Source organism: Oncorhynchus clarkii, chromosome 6 (assembly GCF_045791955.1).
Source record: "Oncorhynchus clarkii lewisi isolate Uvic-CL-2024 chromosome 6, UVic_Ocla_1.0, whole genome shotgun sequence".
NCBI lineage: Eukaryota > Metazoa > Chordata > Actinopteri > Salmoniformes > Salmonidae > Oncorhynchus > Oncorhynchus clarkii.
Genome location: NC_092152.1, coordinates 76,509,097 through 76,534,886, shown reverse-complemented (window position 1 = coordinate 76,534,886; position 25,790 = coordinate 76,509,097). Strand labels below are relative to the sequence as shown.

At 44.7% G+C, this 25,790-nt stretch overlaps 1 protein-coding gene across 4 annotated transcripts in view; it reads left to right on the top strand.

Annotated features, from left to right (window-relative positions):
* Positions 1 to 3,125: 3,125 nt before the first annotated feature.
* LOC139411622 (nuclear factor of activated T-cells, cytoplasmic 3-like) overlaps positions 3,126 to 25,790 on the top strand; it is an 86,440-nt gene continuing 63,775 nt past the window's right edge. For 2 of the 4 annotated variants that reach the window (XM_071158210.1, XM_071158209.1), the window contains exons 1-2: positions 3,126 to 3,605; positions 24,220 to 25,387. In XM_071158210.1, coding sequence (XP_071014311.1) covers positions 3,515 to 3,605; positions 24,220 to 25,387 — 1,259 coding nt within the window. In that variant the 5' untranslated portion in view covers positions 3,126 to 3,514. Of the gene's footprint in view, positions 3,606 to 11,572; positions 11,695 to 24,219; positions 25,388 to 25,790 lie in introns of those variants that run through there. The other 2 variants (XM_071158211.1, XM_071158212.1) reach the window with 2 other exon arrangements.

Here is a 25,790-nt window from a genome sequence, read left to right as displayed (position 1 = left end):
GAAGTGAGCAGTGAGGAGAGGCGAATAATGTTGGGTCTTGATTGATTTTGCTGTTGTTCTTTCAGTAAACAGTGGAGGGCAGCCTACATCAAGGATGAAAACCAGTAAGTCAAACACGTAAGCCACAAAACCTGTCATATGCTCCACTCTTCTTCATAATTTTTGTGCCAATTTCTCAGCCAATTTTTCCAATATTATTTTGCATTATTTCATAGTTAAATAAAGGTTCAATTTAAATGTAAAAAAAATATGAATACGCTACAATACGCTACAATACTATTTTCACTTAGGTGTTCAGTCAAAATGCTTTTTACTGTAATACTCAGTTCAGTTATGTACTAATATGAAATAGATACATTCCTGCCATTTGCTTTCTTGTGGTTCTGTATTTTAATACAACCAAGCAGGCCTAAAAAAAATCCTTTAGAATTCAGATAAAATACATCTGAAATAATCCTATCTTCTCCATATTTAGAAAGTTAGAAATAGGCCTCATTCCTCATCAAGTGAGGAATTCAGACAAATTCTTGTGCAATATAATAATAACAGTCCATATTTAACCCATATTATGGCTCATGTCAGTCAAGGTGATGCATTGAAGTTGTGCAGTCTGTGTACTATGCTGTGCAGAAGCACAAGCCTCAATCCTTGAAAGAGACCGTCACATACCTCTCTCACACACAGGACAAGTGAGGGGGTAGAGGGTTTATTTTTTCCCTCACTACTTTCTTTACGAGAACTTAATATCGTTAACCACATCCACACCCTCCCACACAATTTGTGTACACTGTGTTCTTTATCTTCTCCCTTTAAAGGTCATCTGAAAAGATAAGAAGCACACGGGTAACCTGAATTAAGCAGCAACCAGTAGTGGGTCTGGAGACATGCTCTTACAGCAGTAGTGTTATAATGCCTTGGTGTCATGACGATCATATACATTACATACCATACATACCCATGCATTCTGCATTGTACTCATACAGATGTCAATAAAACAAATAATAACCTACCATACAAAAGAGAATGCATACAAATCCTGCTGAGTCAGTGTTTACAGTGTTGGACAGGTTGTGAGGTAGACAAGAGCTAAATCTGTTATTCACTTTTTAAATCTTATTAGAATATTTTTTGAATATGGTTTATTAAAACTGAACTTTCAAAATAACTTTTGTGAAATAACATCAGGGAACTTCAAGGTTAGTAAATTATGTTATTTCTCTATTTTGGCTGCAAAACATCTTTGTACATAACAACCTTGTCCTATATAAATCCAATAATTTTCCCATAATATCAATATTGCAGTGATAAAATGCAGTGATTAGTTTGTTGCCTAATGTACCAAAAGAGAGGGTTATGCTTCAACACTGAATTGTCTTGTGAATTAAGCTGTCATTTCTAATTTAACTCAACCGTGCACTGTCAAGGTAACATACCTATAGCAGTTTATCAGTATGATCTCAAACGAGTATATTTTGTAATCGATTTCAATTTCGCCAGCTGATGGCATACAGTGAATGTCAGTGAGGTTTATATGTAGTGAGCGCTTTTGCTTGGAAATTTAGACCACAGGAAATGTGATATTTTTTTCCGCATTGCTTTAGTGAACTTCAGCGTCTGTACGCCCACATGTGTTAAACAAAAACATTCTCTTGTTTTTTCTTATCTTTGCTGTATCTGTTATCTTTCACGAATATTCAATAAGAGGATTCTGTGTATGCAAGTGTTCTGTCTCAATGCACCTCAGACAGCTGCAGAAAAATTCAGGTAGGCATAGTAACAAGGTCAGAGGTCATTAGAACGGCACTGTAACTTGTTGGTGACTGAGGGATCTAGAGGTCAAGTGTGCATCATGTTATTACGGCCCAATCAGTGATGGACTGTCGCCACTAAAATAGCTACAATATAGTTAAGAGAGAAGGTTTGAAGGTCAGCTATAATTTGGTTTAATAATGATGCACAGAATGGTTGGCAGTGATACAATTAAAGTGATTGTGAAATCTGCTCAACACGAAAGGGTCAAAAGGTTTACTTGATCTGCCCAGGCCAGAAAAACTATCCGTATAGTCTATCGGGAAGGGTTCCGCGACTGGCGGCCCATTTTTATAAATGTTGGACATAAAAGACTGTAAAAACACCAGCAAATCAACTCCACATGATTTTAATTTTGGAAATCTGTTTCAAAGTATTCCCACCCATAATAGAGACATACTGTATATGTGATCATATAAACATGTAAGCAAGGTTTGAAATGTTTTAGTCAAATGGTATATCTTTTTGGGCTTCTTGCGGTCAATTTGCAGTCTGAAAATGATTTGTAATTATGTTCCGGCTCCCTGACCCTCTGCTCAAGAAAAAACCGTCCCGCGGCTGAATCTAGTTGATGATCCCTGCTTTAGGGTATAGGATATATTGAACTAATCACATAAGCAATGCATTCCAGGAAAGTGTGATGGCCTACTTAGTATAAAGACAGATTTAAATACTAATGCATATGTCACAGACTTTATCATCGGCATGCAGAACTATTGCATAGACCTTGGGGCAGGCAGTCTGTTGAATTCCTATAGCCCAAAAGGCAACGTGAACACAGAACATTTAGTTAATTGGAGCCAGCATGGTCCGTTTAAACTGTAATTGTGTCTGGCAGAGATGTAGGCCAATAGTATATGAGAGCCTGCATACATTCAAAATAGTGATTGAGACATTATAAATGAAAAGTCAAAAGGAAAATTACATAAAATGTGTGATGATTTCGGATAAAGTGTCATTTCATTCTGATTAAATCCGAGTAGGACAACAGTGCTGTACATCTGGATAACTTTATTATACGCTATAATAAGGTCCATGTTGAGGCAATGAGCTTCAACATGAGATTTAACTACATATCTGGCTCTTGCCAGCCTTATCCGTGTTTGTGCGTGTGTGAGATAAATGTTTACTGTTAATTTCTGATTGTTTATTTAACTTTTATTTATTATATATTTCACTTGCTTTGGCAATGTAAACATACTGTATGTTTCCCATGCCAATAAAGCCCTCTGAATGGAATTGAGACAGAGCGTGCCTGCGCTCTGTTGTGTACCAGGGTTTGCTGACGTCACTACTGGAACTGCCCTGTCACGCGCAGTTAGTAAAAGTTGGGATAGAAGGCGCTCCAGTGAGAGTCAGTTTCACCGACAACCTTGCCTGTCTTGTTGACACCAAACAGCGATAAATCAATTTAACGTTCGCAAGGACAAAATATTAGACTCGCTGTAGGACAATCAAAAGTTTAACAAGCATTTTATTACCAAACCTCGCCGGGGAGAAAGAATCATTTTTGGATATCTGATCAAGGAAGAAAAACTAGTTCACGCCGCACGCGGGTCTATTGCTCGCTACAATTTTGATTTGCTAAATTAAACAAGTTTTGTTGTTTCAGTTAACGTTAGTTCTGTAAATGTTGTGACATTTAAAATAGTATTTTGCATTAGCCGTCGTTCGTGTGACGGGTGAACCCGAGCTGTCAACCCCGATGACTACTGCAAATTGCACTGGTAATGAGGAGCTGGACTTCAGGCTGATCTTCGGAGAGGACGGCCAACAGCAGTCGCTAGGCCCCGCAGGTTAGAATTTTATCTTTGCCGCGAATACCCAGTAAATTTCTCTAGACATAGAAGTGCACAGATGCGATTACATTGCAAACAACAAGAACGTTGCAGAAGGGGCATTGGTTGCAACAGATTAGCTAATGTGAACAAGCTAGGGAATGTTCTGGCAGCAGAAAGTAGAATAAGTAGGCTAATCATCGAGATTAGTATTTTCTATTTTTGTATGTGCAGTTACACACTGACTTTTCCACAGTTAAAATATGGAGTTTTAGGAACATGAGCCTAAACAGCAAACAAGCGCGCGACAGCAGCTGTCAAATAACGGTGTCCTCATGCTAACTAGCTCATTCACACTAAAAGTTGCAAAACTGTACAAAATAATGTATAAATAATATATTTAAATACTGCAGCACATGCTGAAATCTGTATGTGGCTCCTAGCATAAATAATAATGTAGCTAGCTAGAAATGTATTTCAAAAGACTAGCTCGGCAGCTGAGTAGGTAAGATAGCTAGCTCACGAGAGGACACAGCTGTCAGTTATTCAGACACCTAGTTTAACAAGAATGCATTATACCTGCCTATCAGCTCTACTTGTTTCAAACATTCGCTCCAATCAATCCATTTTATTATCGATTAGGCTTCAGAAAACGAATTGAATAGGTTTGAAACAGCAAATGCCATGAACTTGGCAGCATTGGGAACGTCATATTGTAAGAAACTTTACCATGCATGCATTCACAACTCTTCCATTTGTAATCTAACTAGTTAGTAACGTTAGTGGCCATGCAATCGATGTTGTTGATCATAATACTGAATAGAACTTAAAAAGTACAACAATTAAACATAAATAGCAATATAGTGAATGTAATAACATAGTTATTAGTAATAAATATTCTTCATTTTTCTGCTTAGATATTCTAAATTACCTTCTCAGATATTAAGAGGTTATTACATCAAGTAATATTACACCCTTTAACTATTAATTTGTAATGCAGATAAATGTGTAAGGTGTATGTTTAAATTAGAGTATTTGGTACCTTAACTTTGCAGCTTAACAAAACACTATTACAACAATAAACAACACAATAAATTAAACTGAAACTACATTTTCCCCAGTATACAAGACACCTCACAACCTAGTTTATACAGTTTTTTTTGTGCATAATTTCTTTGGCCAATAAGTCCAAAACACATCCAATAACCCTATGTCAGTCACCCTGCTGCCATTTCAATCATCTCTGCAGTTTGCGCCCAGTTTGCCGGCCACAGTGGCCCAATACAGCATTTGACTCTCACAGATAGAGGTGTGTGTGTGAGAGAAGGTGGGGGTTCATATCAGAATCTCAGTGTGACCAGGTGTGCAGAGAAAGAACCAGATCTGTGGAAGTCTGGTGATGCATCATGCCACAATATTCTATTTGTGTTTTGTTTGTGTATTTTGGACGGTTGTTTTGGAAACAAGACTAGACAAGGGGTTTAACCATTCTGAGACAAGAGAAGACAAGCAAGCTGCCATTCATTCATTCATAACCACAGATCTGGGAGTTCCATCCTATTTCAAAAGCATCTGTCTTTCACATAGCTAGAATGCATGCTTGGATTCTGTGAAATTAAAAGAAGTACAGCTGCAAACTGTTTTAATTCAAACCCTAAATTCAGTGTAGGGCGACTGCAACTTACATTTTATCTTGAAAGCTTGATTACCAGTTTTGATTAAATAGGACCAATATCTTCAGAGTTAAGCCTAGCTCTGCCCTTTTCATGAAGCTCTGGCGAAACTATGAATCCAAGGCTTGGCTAGTCCTCTCTCCTCCGCAATCAATTTTTCCCTAGATTATAAAGAAGTCTAATTTGGAGACGAGTAGGGAAAAGTGAAAAAAGTGCTTTTGGAATAAGTCAAGGAATAAAAATGCCACTGTGCAAGTGGTTTTAATCTGGTTGGACTGTGTGCCTTGGCCCGTATGGCTAGTGCCTGTTCACATTAATAACTGGAGTGTAACGCAGAGACACAGAACCAGAGTAACGGTGAGTTGAACAGTATGGCTCCAAGTTGATTTGCTCTTTCTCCTTCCTCCTCAACCCTAGCCTCACTCACACAAGTCAGGGCTCGCTAGAACAACCTGGAACACTGCTAGTATTTTTCAGTCTGACCTACTCTACCGCAGTAGGACTTACCTCTGTGTACAAACATGTGATTAAGAAGACTGTACTGTGCCAAGCTTGGCCTCTTTCTCACTCACTCACTCACTCACTCACTCACTCACTCACTCACTCACTCACTCACTCACTCACTCACTCACTCACTCCTTCCTTCCTTCCTTCCTTCCTTCCTTCCTTCCTTCCTTCCTTCCTTCCTTCCTCTTCAGCCCTAGCCTCTCTCTCTCTCCTTCCTCCTCAGCCCTAGCCCCTCTCTCTCTCCTTCCTCCTCAGCCCTAGCCTCTCTCTCTCTCCTTCCTCCTCAGCCCTAGCCCCTCTCTCTCACCTTCCTCCTCAGCTCTAGCCCCTCTCTCTCTCCTTCCTCCTCAGCCCTAGCCCCTCTCTCTCTCCTTCCTCCTCAGCCCTTGCCCCCCCCCTCTCTCTCTCCTTCCTCCTCAGCCCTAGCCCCCTCTCTCTCTCTCCTTCCTCCTCAGCCCTAGTCTCTCTCTCTCTCTCTCTCTCTCTATCTCTCTCTCTCTCTCTCTCTCTCCTTCCTCATCAGCCCTAGCCTCTTTCTCTCCCTCACTTTCTCTCTTTCTCTCTCTCCTTCCTCCTCAGCCCTTTCTCTCTCGCTCTCTCTCTCTCCTTACTCCTCAGCCCTAGCCTCTCTCTCTCTCTCTCTCTCTCTCTCTCTCTATCCTTCCTCCTCAGCCCTAGCCTCTCTGTCTCTCTCTCTCTCTCTCTCTCTCTCTTTCCTCCTCAGCACTAGCCTCTCTCTCCTTCCTCCTCAGCCTTAGCCTCCCTCTCTCTCTCCTTCCTCCTCAGCTCTAGCCTCCCTCTCTCTCTCCTTCCTCCTCAGCCCTAGACTCTCTCTCTCTCTCCTTCCTCCTCAGCCCTAGCCTCTCTGTCTCTCTCTCTCGTTCTCTCTCTCTTTCCTCCTCAGCACTAGCCTCTCTCTCTCCTTCCTCCTCAGCCCTAGCCTCTCTCTCTCTCTCCTTCCTCCTCAGCCCTAGCCTCCCTCTCTTTCTCCTTCCTCCTCAGCCCTAGACTCTCTCTCTCTCTCTCTCTCTCCTTCCTCCTCAGCCCTAGCCTCCCTCTCTCTCTCCTTCCTCCTCAGCCCTAGCCTCTCTCTCTCTCCTTCCTCCTCAGCCCTAGCCTCCCTCTCTATCTCCTTCCTCCTCAGCCCTAGCCTCTCTCTCTCTCCTTCCTCCTCAGCCTAGCCTCCCTCTCTATCTCCTTCCTCCTCAGCCCTAGACTCTCTCTCCTTCCTCCTCAGCCCTAGCCTCCCTCTCTCTCTCCTTCCTCCTCAGCCCTAGCCTCTCTATCTCACTCCTTCCTCCTCAGCCCTCCCTCTCTCTCCTTCCTCCTCAGCCCTAGCCTCACTCACACAAGTCAGGGCTCTCTAGAACAACCTGGAGCACCTCTATTTCCTTAATTTGTATTTATTTCGTTTCTTGAACTGTGCTGTTATGACTGTTCATCACAGAGGATCGTAATGTTAACAGCAATTATGTGATTGTTTTTATTTAGTTCCTTTAACTGTGCTATTATGACTGTTCATCACAGAGGATCGTACTGTTAACAGCAATTATATGGTTATTAATAAAGTAACTATGAACCCAGAGAAATAGCCCAGCAGATTTCCATCCTCTCAAATAGAACAGTAGGCTATACCTTAGTTATAGGTAGTGACAGACATGTTATTCTCAGTCACTCTCTGAATCCTGTCAGTAAGGTATGTAGTACCCAGCTGTTTGTTTACATATACTAATTGAATAGTAAACGTTAGTGTAAGAACCATTGAGAAAAAACACATGAGCCTATGTAGTCTAGACCCACCCCATTTCTTAACTTTTCAGTCTGTCCTACTCTACCGCAGTAGGTCTTACCACTGTGAATAAACATGTGATTAAGAAGACTGCACTGTGCCAAGCTTGGACTTTCTCTTCAAAGGCTTTATTCACATCGGAAACGTGTTTACATTGCCAAAGCACGTGAAATAAACAAACCTGAGAAGACACAAAACAACATCAACAAAATACTATTTGAATTTAACAGTAAATATTGCATTCAAAAAGGTTTAAAAATATATTTGTTTTATTATCAGCTATGTACAGTGTTTTAGCAATGTGCCAATAGTTGTAGTACGAATAGTAGGGAAAGATAAATAAAAAGATCAATATTAGTGGTATATCCACTGGCTGCCCTTTGATCAATGGCAATGGGCTACACATCTTGCTGATGAGATTGCAAACTGAGGTATTTTGTCTAACAGATATGGGAGTTTATCAATGTTTGATTTGTTTTGAAATTCTTTGTCAGTGTGATCTGTGGGAAATATTTATCTCTAATGTGGTCATACATTTGACAGGAGGTTAGGAAGTGCAGCTCAGTTTCCACCTCATTTTGTGGGCAGTGTGCACATAGCCTGTCTTCTCTTGAGAGCCAGGTCTGCTTATGGCAGCCTCTCTCAATAGCTCACTGAGTCTGTACATAGTCAAGGATGTTCTTAATTTGGGGTCAGTCAAAGTGGTCAGGTATTCTGACTCTGTGTACTCTCTGTATAGGGCCAGATAGCATTCCAATTTGCTCAATTTGTTTTTTGGTTAAGTCTTTCCAGTGTGTAAAAAGGTTATCTTTTTGCTTTCTCATCATTTTGTTGGGTCTAATTATGTTGCTGTCCTAGAGAAGAGTCCCCTCAGCCAGCTGGTACTGGGGCTCTGTTCACAAACAGACTCCACAGAGCCCCAGAACCAGCTGGCTGAGGGGACTCTTCTCTAGGTTAATCTCTCTGTAGGTGAGGGCTTTGTCTCTCACTCTCTCGTGATTTGTTGTTCAGGAAATGCAGTTCCCTTTGAAGTGAGGCATTCCAGTGAGTGCTGTAGTAAAAGGCAGTAGCCTAACTCAGTCAATGCTGAAGGGTTTTCCCCCACTACTGTAGGCCTACAACGGTGTTGAATGGAAGAGGGAAAAATATGGACTAATAAGTCCTTCAAATCAAATAACAATTTGACAGAATGTTCAACTCTACTGCCAGGATTAGGCCTAAATTAGTCTAAAGTAGCAACCTGTCACTTTGACAAGGTTATTCATTTAAAGGGTAAGGGCATATTCACTTCTCACTGAAACTCAAGAGTAGTGGGGATAAACTATAGATATACTGTAATATGGTCCTTTTTTTCCCTTATGATATTTAAGAAACAAACTGTTACTCTTTTTCTATCCCTACATGGTAGCTAGTGTGCTCATGTGGTATTGAGCGAGGCTGTGTACAGTGAAAAGTGAACATGTAACACAACCTTTTAGGAGCCTTTTGACCCTGTCTGCCTTCTCATCCTTCCAAACTGTCATGGCCGTATGACACAAAAGGTGTCATAGAGAAAATGAATGGAGGTAAGTAAGTAAGGGCCCCGTTGAGTGGCAGTCTAGTGGTGGTGTCAGTGAGGGCCACATTGGGTGGTAGTTTAGTGGTGGTGTCAGTGAGGGCCCATTGGGTGGCAGTCTAGAGGTGGTGTCAGTGAGGGCCACATTGGGTGGCAGTTTAGTGGTGGTGTCAGTGAGGGCCACATTGGGTGGCAGTCTAGTGGTGGTGTCAGTGAGGGCCCATTGGGTGGCAGTCTAGAGGTGGTGTCAGAGAGGCCACATTGGGTGGCAGTCTAGTGGTGGTGTCAGTGAGGGCCACATTGGGTGGCAGTCTAGAGGTGGTGTCAGTGAGGGCCCATTGGGTGGCAGTCTAGAGGTGGTGTCAGAGAGGCCACATTGGGTGGCAGTCTAGAGGTGGTGTCAGAGAGGCCACATTGGGTGGCAGTCTAGAGGTGGTGTCAGAGAGGCCACATTGGGTGGCAGTCTAGTGGTGGTGTCAGAGAGGCCACATTGGGTGGCAGTCTAGAGGTGGTGTCAGAGAGGCCACATTGGGTGGCAGTCTAGTGGTGGTGTCAGTGAGGGCCCATTGGGTGGCAGTCTAGAGGTGGTGTCAGAGAGGCCACATTGGGTGGCAGTTTAGTGGTGGTGTCAGTGAGGGCCCATTGGGTGGCAGTCTAGTGGTGGTGTCAGTGAGGGCCCACTGGGTGGCAGTCTAGAGGTGGTGTCAGAGAGGCCACATTGGGTGGCAGTCTAGTGGTGGTGTCAGTGAGGGCCCATTGGGTGGCAGTCTAGTGGTGGTGTCAGTGAGGGCCACATTGGGTGGCAGTTTAGAGGTGATGTCAGAGAGGCCACATTGGGTGGCAGTCTAGTGGTGGTGTCAGTGAGGGCCATATTGGGTGGCAGTCTAGAGGTGGTGTCAGTGAGGGCCACATTGGGTGGCAGTCTAGTGGTGGTGTCAGTGAGGGCCACATTGGGTGGCAGTCTAGTGGTGGTGTCAGTGAGGGCCACATTGGGCGACAGTCTGGTGGTGGTGTCAGTGAGGGCCACATTGGGTGGCAGTCTAGAGGTGGTGGCAGTCTAGAGGTGGTGTCAGTGAGGGCCACATTGGGTGGCAGTCTAGAGGTGGTGTCAGTCTAGAGGTGGTGTCAGTGAGGGCCACATTGAGTGGCAGTCAGAGGTGGTAGCAGTCTAGAGGTGGTGGCAGTCTAGAGGGGGTGTCAGTGAGGGCCACATTGGGTGGCAGTCTAGAGGTGGTGTCAGTGAGGGCCCTATTGAGTGGCAGTCTAAAGGTGGTGTCAGTGAGGGCCCATTGGGTGGCAGTCTAGTGGTGGTGTCAGTGAGGGCCCATTGGGTGGCAGTCTAGTGGTGGTGTCAGTGAGGGCCCATTGGGTGGCAGTCTAGTGGTGGTGTCAGTGAGGGCCCATTGGGTGGCAGTCTAGTGGTGGTGTCAGTGAGGGCCCATTGGGTGGCAGTCTAGTGGTGGTGTCAGTGAGGGCCCATTGGGTGGCAGTCTAGTGGTGGTGTCAGTGAGGGCCTATTGGGTGGCAGTCTAGTGGTGGTGTCAGTGAGGGCCCATTGGGTGGCAGTCTAGAGGTGGTAATAGTGGGTTGAACAGTAAGAGAGTGGTAGAGGTGTCAATGAGGGGGAAAGTGTCTCTCTGAGTTGTAGAGGAGCAGAGCCTAGCATATACAGTACAGGTGTCTGGCACAGTGCCCAGACATGCCATGTGGGCTTTAGATGGCAGTGCAATGACAGAGGGGGAGTGGGCAGCTCCTCCCCCTGTTGTTAAGGGGAACAGAGAAAGGTTCTGTCTCGCTCTCTTTCCTCTTTCCTCCTCTTATCCTTTTTTGTCTTCTTTCTTTCTCTCTCTTCTGGTCCTTTTTCTCTCACATCCGGTGGCCTGTCTGGCAGCTCTGGTCTGTCATCATCGTACCACCTCAGAGCTGTGCAAGCCTCAACAAGGACCATGCATGCTTCCTCTCTTTTTTCTTTCCTCTTCTTCTCCTCCCTCCCTCCCCCCTCACCCACGAAGGATATGGGAGACCACCAGTTGTTTCTATCTAAGGGAGAGCCTGAACCAGACTAATGAAATCTCCAGATGCTGGCAATCTTGGTGTAAACTAACTGTAATCAGGTTTGATTTGGCGTAAGCTAGTACATCGGTTGACATGTTGGTATGTTGTAGAGTGGAATTTGTACAGAGTTTGATGTTGTAATGTAGTAGCATTGCGTCATAGCTGAAACTCAGTGAGGAAATCAACTAAGTGACAGTCTGTCATTTTTTTGGAGGAGATCTGTTGCTCTTGACTTTTAGTTTGTTCTTGTGCTTGCCCCAGCTTCATCTGTCTGGACTTGACTCCTGGCTCTGTCTGTCTCAGTCGTGGGAAAGACTGAAATTACATCGCTCTCATGGTGGACTATATTGGGCTCTCAGAGAGAGTGGTAGAGGGCAGCAGGCGGCAGGTTGCAGACAGCTCTGTTAGATCAGGAGTCCCCCAGCAGCAGGCAGGTCTGAAGCTGTCCAGTCCACAGAGCAACACTGCTTCACCGTTACCGTTTAACGGGAGCTAGGAGCGGAAGAATGTTGTGCGCCACGTCAACAGGTGAGTGACTGTATGTCCGACTCCCAGACTCTGGCCAGCTGTGTGTGTTGTGGGGGTGTAACCGGCTCAGATGAGGGACTGGGTCTGTGTTGCAGGACCCTTATCAAGTGTGTCTGGAAGACTAACGATGTATCAAGTTATAAATTACAAAGCATTATTTCTCTAATTTGTGGAGTTTTCCTTTGTGAAAAATTAGTCACATTCAGGCCTATAACCAAGGTTAAACTGAGTGGTGAAGACTTAAAGCTGCAATCTGTAACTTTTTGGGCGACTTGACCCAATTCGCATAGAAATATGTGTTTTTGAGCTGTAATTCTCATTGACAGCAAGTCTAAGAAGCAGTAGATCTGTTCTATGTGCGCTATTTTTATGCTTCTCGTTTCTTTTTTTGCGTATTTCACTTTCAGTTTTGTACACCAACTTCAAACAGCTGAAAATACAATATTTTTGGTTATGGAAAATATATTTCACAGAGATTTAGATGGTACAATGACTCTCTACACTATACTTGCTTGTTTTGTCTCATAAACTGAAATTATGCGAACTATTAGAACTTTAGCCACCAGGAAATGGCAGAGCAATTTCTGCATAGTGCACCTTTAAACATACTATGACCACTAACACTACAGTCTCAACTGCTGTGTATTGTACAAGACTCCACATGTTTTAAGTACATTAGGTATTTGGGGCATACTGTAGCCTATCTCTGTTCAGTGGAGCACACAGCTTAGAGTGAGAGGGCTTAACAGTTTGGTAGCCAGCAGTGAACCCTGGTTGGATTCCCTGGAGGATATGTGGGCTAGTTGGCCAGGTGGGTGCCCCAACCCCCTAACCCTCCAGAGTGGACAGTGTGGAGCTGAGCTGAGGGGGTCTGGCCTGGAGGAGCCCTAGTCTGGAGTGATGAGAGAGACGTTTGTTTCCCAGGGCGAGGCACGAGCAGCTATGTGTGGCATCTGTCTACTTTAAATTTAGTGTAACTGAAGCTACCACTGGCCATGCTACACTATATCAACATGCGGGAGAAGAAGAGAAAGTTGTTGAACTCTTACATTTAGTTTTCCCCCTCCCTGTTCCTCTTTGAAGAGGCGGGGCATAGCTATATAGCACTGGTCTCAGTAAGAGCTGCTGCTGCTGAATCCCAGTTTATTCTAGGCTGTGCCTGTAAGCCCTGTTTTAGTCAGTGGCGACTCTGCCCCATCTGTTTTGAGTCCCAACCTTCTCACAAAAAAAAACTACTTTTTGGGGAGGATGCCTGTTTTGTATGTTATTGTGACATTAATACGTGTCACATATGTGACATTAATACGTGTCACATATACGACATTAATACGTGTCACATATGTGACATTAATACGTGTCACATATACAACATTAATACATGTCACAGTTGCGCCGTGATTGGCTCAGTGTTCTGTCACTCATGGGGACACTACGTCACCGCCAAATCTAAGGGTAGAGCTTGAAAATTCAAGCCCCTTGGATGCTGCCATAGAGTTACATTAGAAGTGCCCATCCAAGAAGGCTCAAGGTCATTGGCCACAGATAAAATGACATCAAGTCACCTTATATCTACAGCAGCTTTGATTGGACTGTCAACATCATACTTTGAAAATCTTAGCTAGCAAGCTAGCAGTCATCGTCATGAATCAAGTCAACAATCTACTGGCAAATCCTTTTTAATCCTTGTCATATGAAGAGAAATAATGAAGATAAATTATAGTTCAAATGTATCTGTGCTCATCGGCCATTGGACATAAACATTACACAGCAAGTTGGAAATCGCAAATTCAACAATGAGTGTTTTGGAAGGAATAAGTGCTTAACTACAAGCATTGCAAAGCAACCACTAGCCTGCTCTTCAGTGGAGTGGGTGTGTGGTCTGGGTTTAAGGTCTCTTTTTCCAAGATTAAAAGGATAAATATTCAACCATTGGCTATGGTGTAAAACTAGCATGACTTCTGTCGCGCTCAAAACAACTGGAAACTCAGAACTGGGAAATCTGTTTTCAGTGAGTTCAAGACAACTAGGAACTCTTAGAGAAAAAAAACGAGGTCCAACTGGGAAAATAGGTTTTGAACCGTCATCCAACTCGGAATTGAATGTCCTGAACTCGGGCCTCTTTCTAGAGCTCTGACCTGAAGATCACTGACGTCATCATGATTTGACCTTGTTTTTTCAGAGTTCCCAGTTGTCTTGAAAGCACCATAAATCCAGAGAATGCCAGGCTTTGGTGACAAAGTTTGACAATTTTCCCACAAAGGACCGCCGAAGTTAACTAAAAAAACATTATGAAAGTTTTGTTTTTCACAAAATGTGGGAAAGTTTGGGCTTGTGAACAATTTATGACCTTTCAACTTATTTTGATATGGTTTGATGTCGATAGCCTGTTGGTGAGTAACACTATGATTGGTTGGGGAAAACCATGCTATTTAGGCCTATATTTCATTGGAGTTAAATTGCGTAACATGATGATGCAAACCTTCTACAACTATCTGTGTAGTGTCTAGTGGAGATGGGGCCTTTGGTAATTAAATAGAAATAGCCTTGACGAAGCTAATGTGAAATATAAATGTCAGTTTGTCTATCTACCCTCTGGCATTTAACATGGCCTTGTGGGTGTGCAGAGAAAGATCTCGGTGAGTGTGCAAGGGTTCCCTTCAACTTACAAGCCCCCAGACAGCGCGGTCATATCTCCACCCAGGGACACTGCACTTCCTTCTTATGGTCCCGAAGGTCCCCCTCCACCTCTTCCTTCTCCACTCCATGGTTGCACAATTTACTCTCAGGGCCAGCAGCTTATTGCTGCTGTTACAGTTGTGTAATTAACCTGAGAGGAGGGACATCATCACTAGGGACTGTGACTGGGCAGGAGAGGGGAGTGGAGGAGAAGGATATTACATACATTATTATGATGATATTAAATATTATATTCCTATTATACTGTATGATAAATAATACATATGATATGAGTCTGTTAAATCTTGTCTCAGCCCAGAGACCCTAAAGGATGCTGAGTTAGTGAAGGACTCCTAATGCAGTAGGCCTTCGTCTTCATCTACTCAGCTCCACCTTCAAGTTGTTTTCCAACTGACTGCGTTGAGTTTTATTTATAGGAGACAAACAAATATTGTAGTTGAAATTCAATGTGATTACTTAGCACTAAGAGGTGTGTGCACACATTCTGGGGCCACCCCATCCTTTCACACTCTATTTTGGCAGTTAGATCATATACCTATTTAGTTCAGTCTGCTCTTTTCCAGACTCACAGTTTGTAAATGTCATCCCAGATTTCTGTCATGTGCACAGTCACAGTTTTACTCTCACTCCCACATAGTATTTCTCTGCTCTGTCTCCATTGCTTTCACTCCTCCCTCTCCCTAGCTCTCCCCCTGTCTTTCCCCCCTCCCCCCTCTCTTTCTCTGGATCAGGCGTATGCACAGTCAGCGCGGACAGGCATATTGTTTAAATGTCACCCTGGCTAGGTTGTGCTGTGAGCAGAGCCACTGATGTTATCTATCTGCCCTGGGTTATTGCAGGCTGTTGGGCTGTGTTATCGTCACTACTGCATTCGCGGCTCAAAGGACAATCATCTAATGTACTGTAGCTGGGGGTCACCGCTCATACTGCCTGACCACTGTTAACCAATGGATGCAGCCTGGGTAGTTTGACAGTCAGTGACCAACCACGGTTGACTGTATGAAGCCTATTGGTACATAGGCAACTGGATAAATATATGTGATGTGAAAAAAATAAGTACCTAGGACTATATGAAAAATGTAACATAACATTTCTGCAAAAGGGAATTCTTGTCTTATGGGACTAATATTAACTGATTAAGTAAGTAAACTAAAATGAGTTTAAATGCTATAGTAGGCTATATGAATAGCCTTTTTCTGTGAACCTATTGCACTGGGGGCTTTTTAATTCAGGTGGCCACTGGGCCACTCTCAATGTTTATCTTATAATTTTAGGGAGCTTTATTTATCTAACAAACGTGTTAGCGTTGGCTAAGCCAGCAGTCAGGTTCATTGGGCCTCTACGGGGCCGGATGTACTACTTCAGACCGTCAATGCGGTCAGTGCGTATGGATTATATTCCTCATGCTCCGCGTAGGTCTAGTAATAATAACATCAAAGTCTCGACAGTGCTAAGATACAATCCTGTCAAATCATCTATCAAATAAATGGTAGATTAGGCCTACCTAGAGCTGTACTGCACAAGTTATGTACAGCCCATCACTAAATGGAGCGACAGGTAGCCTAGCGGTTAGAGCGTTAAATGTTTAGCTATTTTCTATTTCTATATAACTCCTAGGCTCTTTTTGTCTCTGTCTCTCTCCCCCTTCTCTCTTTCCCTCCCCCTCTCTCACACACGTAGCTGACCTACAGAGTTCAACGGGAGGTTTGAGGCATCCCCACTCCTCCCCCTCTAGTCAGCATTGAGGGCCATAGGTGTAGGCCAGGCCAGCCCTACTAACAGTAATATACAATACAGTATGCGTGCCTTGTGCGTCACAGCCTCTGTGTTTAGAAATGGGGGCAGGTAGCCAGCCAGTCAGTCAGCCAGCCAGGCAGGCAGCTCAGTTGTTGGATAGGCAGAACAGAAAGGAAGTAATTAAATGTGTTCTTCAGGTGGTCACTATTGTCTGATAATGATGATGTATCAAATCCAAGGCATTATTTGACCAAAATCCAAACCATTGAATAATGGTTATAATTGTGTAACGATGTGTAATTGCGCTATTACAGATGGCAATAGTTATACAATTGTATTATTAAAAAGCTGATGCAAAATGTTAAGGGTAGATAGATGGCAGAAATGATGAGCTAGAAATTGACTTTTTTAATGTTATTTCAGAGGTGGTTGGATGGCTAATTAGTACTCAGTGCAAGTCCTGCTTCAGTCAATGAGTCCCCCACTGTTCCAGCCCCTGGCTCTGTGTTGGTCAGCAGCTCTTGAGGAGAGTAGAAAGGAGAGCCAGGCCCTGAACAAAGCCCAGTGTGCAGAGACGTGTGTCTAATCAACCTGCCTGGATACACAAAGGGAACCCAGCGTTAGGTTACTACTGTTACCTCCAGGCCTCACACACACTGACTGAGCCCTGTGTGGCTCTGGAGGACAGGTAGAGTGCACGTACACCACCGTTCAAAAGTTTAGGGTCACTTAGAAATGTCCTTGTTTTTGAAAGAAAAGCTTCTTTTTTTTGTCCGTTTAAAATAACATAAAATTGATCAGAAATACAGTTTAGATATTGTTAATGTTGTAAATGACTATTGTAGCTGGAAACTGATTTTATGGAATATCTACATAGGTGTACAGAGGCCCATTATCAGCAATCATCATTCCTGTGTTCCAATGGCACGTTGTTAGCTAATCAAAGTTTATCATAAAAAAATCAGCCGTTTCCAGCTACAATAGTCATGACGTGTGTTAGTAATAATGACCAGATGACCCTGACCCACTCCAGGGCAGGGTAGACCATGAGGAGAGCCTGTGCCGGGGAAGGAGAGGAGAAGAGGCGTGAGCGGCCAGACCAGTGAGAATCCCCAGGGCTCCAGAGAGAAGGTGATGTCTGAGTCAGGTCGAGACCACCTCGGAGGCCTCTTAGCTGGGGCTGCACGTCAGGTTGCCTGGGGATGGTGGAGAATGCAACATGGATGACCCTGGGGTGTGTCACGGAGAAGCCTATCCTACATCACCTATAGCAAAACTTCTCTTTAACTCCACTGCCAGGCGATTTCCAGCTATTATTAGCTTAGGAACAGCAAAGCCTCTTAGGGCTCTTTATTTAACCAGATCGGCAGTCTGATGTGGGGGCACTTTAGTTGTGTATGACGCAATCCACTTGCAGCCTGTCAGAAGTGGAGGAGAAGAGAGGAGAGGAGCAGGGGCCTCAGGCCAGGCTAGACCAGGAGTAGAGTAAAGCAGCTGTGCTTTCTATTCATTGTCTGGTTAGATTATGAGATGTTCAGATGAGATAAAGGAGAGTTTTCAACTCATCTGACCTCATGTCTTACCAGGAACAGAGGACTGACTCATATCTCGTATGTGGGTCCGTCAGTGTGGGTCCGTGGGTCCGTCAGTGTCATAAATCAAAGATCCATTAATTTAACCTTTGAGCATGTGGGTTGGTGTGTGTGTGCGTGCACGTGTGTGGGCCAGAGTGTGTGTGTGAGGGAATTTTAATTATAGTTTGTGGATATAATGGTTCTAAAACAGGGACAGAAGGGTTGTGGTCATGTTGACCAGTTTTCTTAGACCTGTCTGATCCACATGCATCCCCGACTACCCTCTCCCCCCTCTCCTCCTCCTTTCTCCTCTTCTCCTCCTCCTCCTTTCTCCTCTTCTCCTCCTCCTTCCCCCTCCTCCTCCTTTCTCTACTTCTCCTCTTCTCCTCCCCCCTCTCCTCCTCCTTTCTCCTCCTCCCTCTCCTCCTCCTTTCTCCTCTTCTCCTCCTTCCCCTCTCCTCCCCCTTTCTCCTCTTCTCCTCCCCCCTCTCCTCCTCCTTTCTCCTCTTCTCCGCCTTCCCCTCTCCTCCTTTCTCCTCTTCTCCTCCTTCCCCCTCTCCTCCTCCTTTCTCCTCTTCTCCTCCTTCCCCCTCTCCTCCTGCTTTCTCCTCTTCTCCTCCCCCCTCTCCTCCTCCTTTCTACTCTTCTTCTCCTCCCCCCTCTCCTCTTCCTTTCTACTCTTCTCCTCCTCCCCCCTCTCCTCCTCCTTTCTCCTCCTCCCCCCTCTCCTCCTCCATCCCCCTTTTCTCCTCCTGAGAGCAGGTGGTTGGGGTCTGACACCCCCAGGGGAGCTCCCTCGCCAGGTATTCAGTGGCGGTCCAGTGGGCTAATCTGGTCTCAGAGAGGGGTTTGAGCCAGGGCACCCGGTCCACTCCACTCCTCCCTCCCCCATGTCTACCCCCTGCCTCCCCCCAGAAGTCCCCCCCCCCCCTTTCTTCTCTCCCTCCCCCTTCTGTCCTTTTCTCTCAACCCTCCCCCTCTCTGTCTGTAAACCTCTCTCCCCTTCCCTCCTCCCCCCAGAAGACCATCCAGTGTGATGAAACCGTGGCAATAACAGGAGGGTTTCAGATCAGTCATCTGAGGAGGCTGGCGGAGCTTGTGGAGCAAGAGGGTTTCAGATCAGTCATCTGGGGAGGCTGGCGGAGCTTGTTGAGCAAGAGGGTTTCAGATCAGTCATCTGAGGAGGCTGGCGGAGCTTGTTGAGCAAGAGGGTTTCAGATCAGTCATCTGAGGAGGCTGGCGGAGCTTGTTGAGCAAGAGGGTTTCAGATCAGTCATCTGAGGAAGCTGGCGGAGCTTGTTGAGCAAGAGGGTTTCAGATCAGTCATCTGAGGAGGCTGGTGGAGCTTGTTGAGCAAGAGGGTTTCAGATCAGTCATCTGAGGAGGCTGGCGGAGCTTGTTGAGCAAGAGGGTTTCAGATCAGTCATCTGAGGAGGCTGGCGGAGCTTGTTGAGCAAGAGGGTTTCAGATCAGTCATCTGAGGAGGCTGGCGGAGCTTGTTGAGCAAGAGGGTTTCAGATCAGTCATCTGAGGAGGCTGGTGGAGCTTGTTGAGCAAGAGGGTTTCAGATCAGTCATCTGAGGAGGCTGGTGGAGCTTGTTGAGCAAGAGGGTTTCAGATCAGTCATCTGAGGAGGCTGGCGGAGCTTGTTGAGCAAGAGGGTTTCAGATCAGTCATCTGAGGAGGCTGGTGGAGCTTGTCGAGCACATCATAAAACATACACCTAATGAGCTCTTAGACTGGTCATGCAGAGCATTTTAACACACTTACTCACTTACTCACTCACATACAGATTGTAGCCTATATGCTGTATAAAGTATAGTCAGACTTCACAGGCCTTTCCAATGCCATGTGGAAGTAGGACAATGATGAGACTTTTGACAATAGCTATGTTTCCATCAGGTTGGCGACCGATTTTCATGCGAATATTCTAAGATCCACATTTTCCCGCCAGAGATGTTTCCATCAAATTGACTTGTTGTGGGTAAAAGGCTGTGAGTGATGATGTAGTGCAAATAAAAATGAGATTAAATTCTCATGTACCGAATGGGTTTCCATCACATTTTCAACTCTACTGATGGTTTTGTCACAATTTTTTTTTATTTTTGTAGCGAACGTGCCCCAGGGTTTCCATTAGGAGAATGTGGTGCCGGACATTTGACCGGCGACATTTTAATTCACCAGACATTTTGAGAAATTTACCAGACTGCAGATGCAAATGGGTGCGTCACCTGATTAGGGCGTCCACACACTGTGCTCAGAATGACAGAAATAACATTTAGAATATGGTAATTAATATTAACAAAACATGCAAGTCGATGATGCAATGATGTGGTCCTTCTTAACGAATTCTGATGTGCACTTTGAACATTGTCCACATTTACTTTTAAATGTCCACATTTACTTTTCCACAGCCAACAAGATGAGTAACAAACAGCAAAATCACTAGCCTATGTCAATCTACTATAGTAGAAAAGTGTAGGTTACCTATTCTATTGGTCAGCTTGTCGAGAAAGAAATAGCCTATTCCAAACAGACTCTGGGACAGTTGTGGGACGATAGATCCCAAATTCATACAACCAGTATGCCTAGACTACATTAAAAAATCAATATTCAAATGCAATGAGTCTGATGCAACAGATCAGAAAGTTTAGCTTAAAATGTTAATAAACTATTATTTCTTCACATTTTAAGTGCAGCCATGCGCACAAAGCAGTTGGCTACAGGTGAATGTTCATTTCATAATGCAATCAGCAGGAAAACACCACTGTCAAAACTGCACTTCACATGGGAACAGTTTCATGTGACAGAGATGAACATACAGTGGGGCAAAACAAGTATTTAGTCAGCCACCAATTGTGCAAGTTTTCCCACTTAAAAAGATGAGAGAGGCTGATGAGAGAGGCACAATTGGTGGCTGACTAAATACTTTTTTGCTCCACTGTATCTGTTAGAAATGTAGATAGGGCCCTTCCCACTCTATCTGTTCGTTACTGTGATACATTTTTTTGTAGACAGTTCTTGATAGAATAAAACAAAGAGCTCTTCATAAGAACCAGAAGATCTTTAATGTCCCACTGCTGGGAAAATTAGATTGAGATCAGATGGCTTCACTGCTTCCTTTGTTAATTGGCTCATGTGTTGTGTCTGACTCTGTTCTAGCTGTATCTCTGTCAGTGGTCACAAACAAGACAGGGAGATGACCATTTCTCTCTGTCTCTCTGTCTTGTCTCTCATCATTGAGTGAGTGATGTTAATGAACTGAGCTGGAAGTCTGCAGTGTGGTAGGGTTGAGTATTAATTGATTGCTGGCCATGCCACCTCAATCATTTAGAACAGCATTTAAATGAGGGGGAGATGTACATTTACAACACAACAGGTGCCTTACACATACACACACACACACACACACACACACACACACACGTACAACACAGTCTGCAGATAGTTTTCTCTCTTTCCAGCAGGCTCTTGGAAACAGAGAATATTCAATAGATCTTTAATAACTGAGGTGTATTTGTGGACCTGCTCTTGTTAATTAATATGCAATTGAAAATGACTGCCTTGAAAGTAACCCCTTCTTAATATGTCTGCATTTGGCAGTGAATATTGGCTTCTTTGCACTTTATATATCCAGGCAAATGTATTTTGAGTGCTTACTTCTGGCTAATGTAAACTGAATTGTTTTCCACTTTCAATTCATACCTCCCAATGGATTTCTTTAATGCAATGTGATTCACAAAGTATTGGCCTACAGGTTTGTCTAACTCGATTTCTACCGTTGACCATTTATTGAATTGGCTACATTTATTGAATTGCGTGGGAAACTACCAGGGCTGTCCAATCCTGTGCCTTTTGAAGGGTGTTGTCACGATACCAGTATTTAGATTTTGATACCAATACCAGTTTACTATCACAATACTTGATACCATCACAATACCAAGGGAAAAAAGAAGGCATATTAGCCAAAGTCACAGAATGGCAGCTGATGTCATTACATTTTTGAATGAATGCATTAATGAGTCAGTCATACAATCGATTTGGCTTTGGTAAAACAAATAACCAACTACATGACAACATAATGGTAATAATTTATTTGAATGGAAAATCTCTAGTCTATTGATTAACTGGGTCATCAAGATTTAGCCTAGGCCTATTCACAATACAGATGAAATCATATTCAGTAGGATGTGTGCATGCCTTTTAGTTATTGAGCTTGTTTTCACTGATTTTATGGGACTGCAGATATCAAAACAATCTGTTTCCCTTCCATTTGGGACTTATTATATTGTACTGATCAACTAAATGTGCATAGAAGAAGTAATCTCTTCTTTGATCAAAGTCTGTGCTGTTTCTTTAAGACCCATGAAGTCATTCTCTCTCTCTCTCTCTCTCTCTCTCTCACACACACACACACACACACACACACACTTTCTGCATTGTAAAGTGTTGAATTATGTAGCTCTTGGACATTGTTTAGCCAACAGTAATCAACATTTCTACATGACGTTTAAGCGTGTTAACTTCTGTGCAGCGCAAGTGGTGATGCAGCCCAGACTCCCAGAGTTCCTCAGGACAGGCTAGTCTAGAGCTAGTCTAGAGATAGTCTAGAGATAGTCTAGAGGCAGCGTATTGTTGTGCTACAAGGGGACTGCAATGATAGACTTGATCCTCTCTCAATCAGTAGACGCCATGAGAAACATTTGACAGAAGTACCAAAAGTAATACTAATTCTAGTACCGAATCGTTTTCCAGCTTCTAGAATCGGAAAAGTACAAGCTTTTCAGTATACCGTGCCACACTACTTTTGAATGATTAATTTTTTTAAACTTGACTAGAAAGTAATGGAACAACACAAAGTAAATGTGTGTGTTTTTCCAGATGCTATGGAAAGATAGGCCTACAGTGTATGACTATCCAGCCCGATAGCAGTGCTTTAGTTAGTGTATCCTTCCACATACTGTACTGTGCCTTTGTTAGTGTGTTGTCTTGTCCTTCCTCTGAGGGCTCGGGGGGGGCGGGTCGAGGCAGCACAGTGCAGCAGGCTGTTGACCCGCTCTGTTGTCCTCCTCCATACACACACCATACATTCTATCTATTCCTCTGTCAGTCAGATGCTGTCTTCCTCTGTCGTCACAGGATACAGCAGTCTTGTGACACTGACAGGCAGACAGGGCCACTGTGGAGCAGCTATGAATAGACTGCTGCAAGTGAGAGGGAGTGAGAGAGGGAGAATTGAGTAGGCTGCTCCTCTTTTAAAATGTTCCCTTTTTACACTGATTCTGATATTTCCACTTATCTTTAGCTTTAGAAGACTGTGGTTTCCTAAATGTGTTGACACACAGGATTTGTTTCTCTTCTTATGATCCTTTCAAAGTGTTTTTTTCCCGAGGAACCAGCTTTTTTGCAGAAACTGTTTTGAAATCGAACTGCAATTTCACAACCCCCATTGCATATGACTTGAACTGGGTGTGTGTAAATATCATGATTATGTGCACCTTTGGTTAGGTTATTTGTACTTTACAGGAGAGCACAGCACAACTATGTTAAGTGATTTACACTACTGCTGCAACAGTAGTTAAAAGTGAACTGTATTTTCACAAAGTTACATAGGTTCAATATGGCAAATTCTCTTCATCTTTTATAAGTCCTAATATAGAACAGAACTATGGAATAGAACGTGACATGGTGTATTTCTCGTGATGAGTCCAGGGGCGTGTAGTGACGCTGTCCTGTGTTCGTGTCCCAGTTAGGTCCAGCCAGTTTATCAATAACTACAAATAGAGTGGTGTTGGTGGACAATAGGTTGTTGTCTGTGAGCCACCTATCCTTTGTGTGTGTGCGTGCGTGCTTGTCTTTGTGCCTGTGTGTGGCCAGACCATCACTGAGGCAGGGCTGATGTGTATTATTAGAGTGCTGGTGCTGCCGTGATGACAGGAGAGAGCATGCACCGTTGTGTGAATTTGTTTCCTGAGGAGCGATGCTCATCGGTTATCCCTCTTGGAACCATGCCCGTTTTCTTTCTGCCCGTCTAAACACACACCCACACACACCTCTCTCATCCCCCCGCCCCTCTGGAATGTAGGACTATGTCTGGAATGGAGGTAGCCTATCAGTAGACCATAATGTACCTACTGTTGTAGATGAGGACTATCCTTGTTTGTAGTGAAGCAAAGTAACTCCTCCTGTGTGTATGTGTGTGTCAAGCCAACTCCTGTTCAAGACTAGCAGAATGAAAACCACAGCAATAAAGCACCAATAAAGGTGTTTGTCAGGGAGATAGTGGAGCTGTTTGCCTGGGTCTATCCTTATCACTCCCCTGGCGGTGCAGTGGCTCAGATCTCACAGGAATAGGGGTAAAAGTAATGTTCTGTTGAAATAAATTCAGTTCAAAGGCATTGCCAGATCACAAGTTTAGCATCCTCCTCATATAATACAAATGGGTATTGTATGGCCCATAGAGCGGTTATTGTGATGGTGACTTATGGTCCTTTTTCTCTCCATCATTCCTCTTCAGATCTGGAGCCTGACGACAATACGTCGTTCTACATCCTCAATGTGGGCCAGCAGTCCGTGGTCAACAACCAGTCTATGGGTCAGTCATGCAATGGCAGCATGCAGCCTCCCTCCCACTCCCAAGTCATCAGCTCCTCCCCCCATCAGCACCTGCAGTCCCACAAGGTGTACGACCCCATTTATGAGGTCCAGGACAATGTCAACAAAAACAAATCCAGCCCTGCAGGTGGGGGTGGGGGGCCTCCCAAAGCCTTTGAGTGTCCTAGCATCCAGATCACCTCTATCTCCCCCAGCTGTCAGCAGGAGATGGACGCTAACGAGGACAATCTTAGAGGTAATGATGGGGACTACCACCATGGGGACCGGCCCCTGTCCAGGGACCACCTGTACCTGCCCTTAGACCACTCATACCGGGACTCAACTCTCAGCCCGTCCCCCTGCAGCTCCCTGTCCTCCAGGAGCTGGTTCTCAGATGCCTCGTCCTGCGAGTCCTTCTCCCACGTGTACGATGACGTGGACTCTGAGCTGAACGAAGCGGCCGCAAGGTTTACCCTGGGGTCTCCCCGCACCTCCCCTGGATGCTCCCCTCACCCTGGGGTCCTGGATGAGGGTCTGTGGGCTGGGCATCAGCACCACCACCCTGCCTTTCACCACTCCCACTCCCTGTCCCCCCGAGGCTCCCCGTGCCACTCCCCACGCACCTCCGTCACCGACGAGAACTGGCTGAGCCCCCGGCCGCCGTCCCGCCCCTCCTCACGCCCCACCTCACCCTGCGGGAAGAGACGCCACTCCAGCGCAGACATCTGCTACCCAATGGGCTCCGTGTCCCCACACCACTCCCCGATCCCCACCCCCGAGCCGTCCCCAAGGGGCAGCGTGACAGAGGACACCTGGATAGGAAGCCCCTCCATGGGCATGTTCCAGTGCTGCCCTTCCGAGGCAGACATCCCCTCCAAGACTAGGAAGACGTCCCAGGACCGGACATGCTCCATGGGGGGGAAGGGGGAGCTGGGCCTGGACGACACTGGGAACGGGTCCCCCCTCATGGACTCTCCCTCGGAAGACACCTTGCACTCCCTGAAGAAGGACGGGCCAGGGGAACAGTTTCTCTCAGTGCCCTCACATTTCACATGGAACAAACCCAAACCAGGACACACACCCATCTTCAGGTATGTCACTTCCTGTACCTGCGGATAGAGTTGGACATAAGTGTTGGTTGGAGGATTCCCAGAATCAGGAGGGAATAAGCAGGGAGGGAATCCTCCAACCAGGATATCTGAATAACCAAGGAAGATATTTTGCAACACTAATCACAAGTCATCTTTAGCTTTAGTCAGCATTTAGAATGAATACACACTCATCAGAGTCATTAGTATTACTAGGTCAAGGTAGAGTACATGAAAGGTACAGATAGGAACCTTTATGGGACCTTTATAGGATTAGTGATAAAGAACAAAATGTTCAGTAGCCTGTTTGATCCCGAAAAAGAGCATTAAGACACTGTTCATACTAGTATTTTATGATGGAAGTGGTTATGCAATGGTTATGCAAAGACTTGGACAGTTGGGCAAG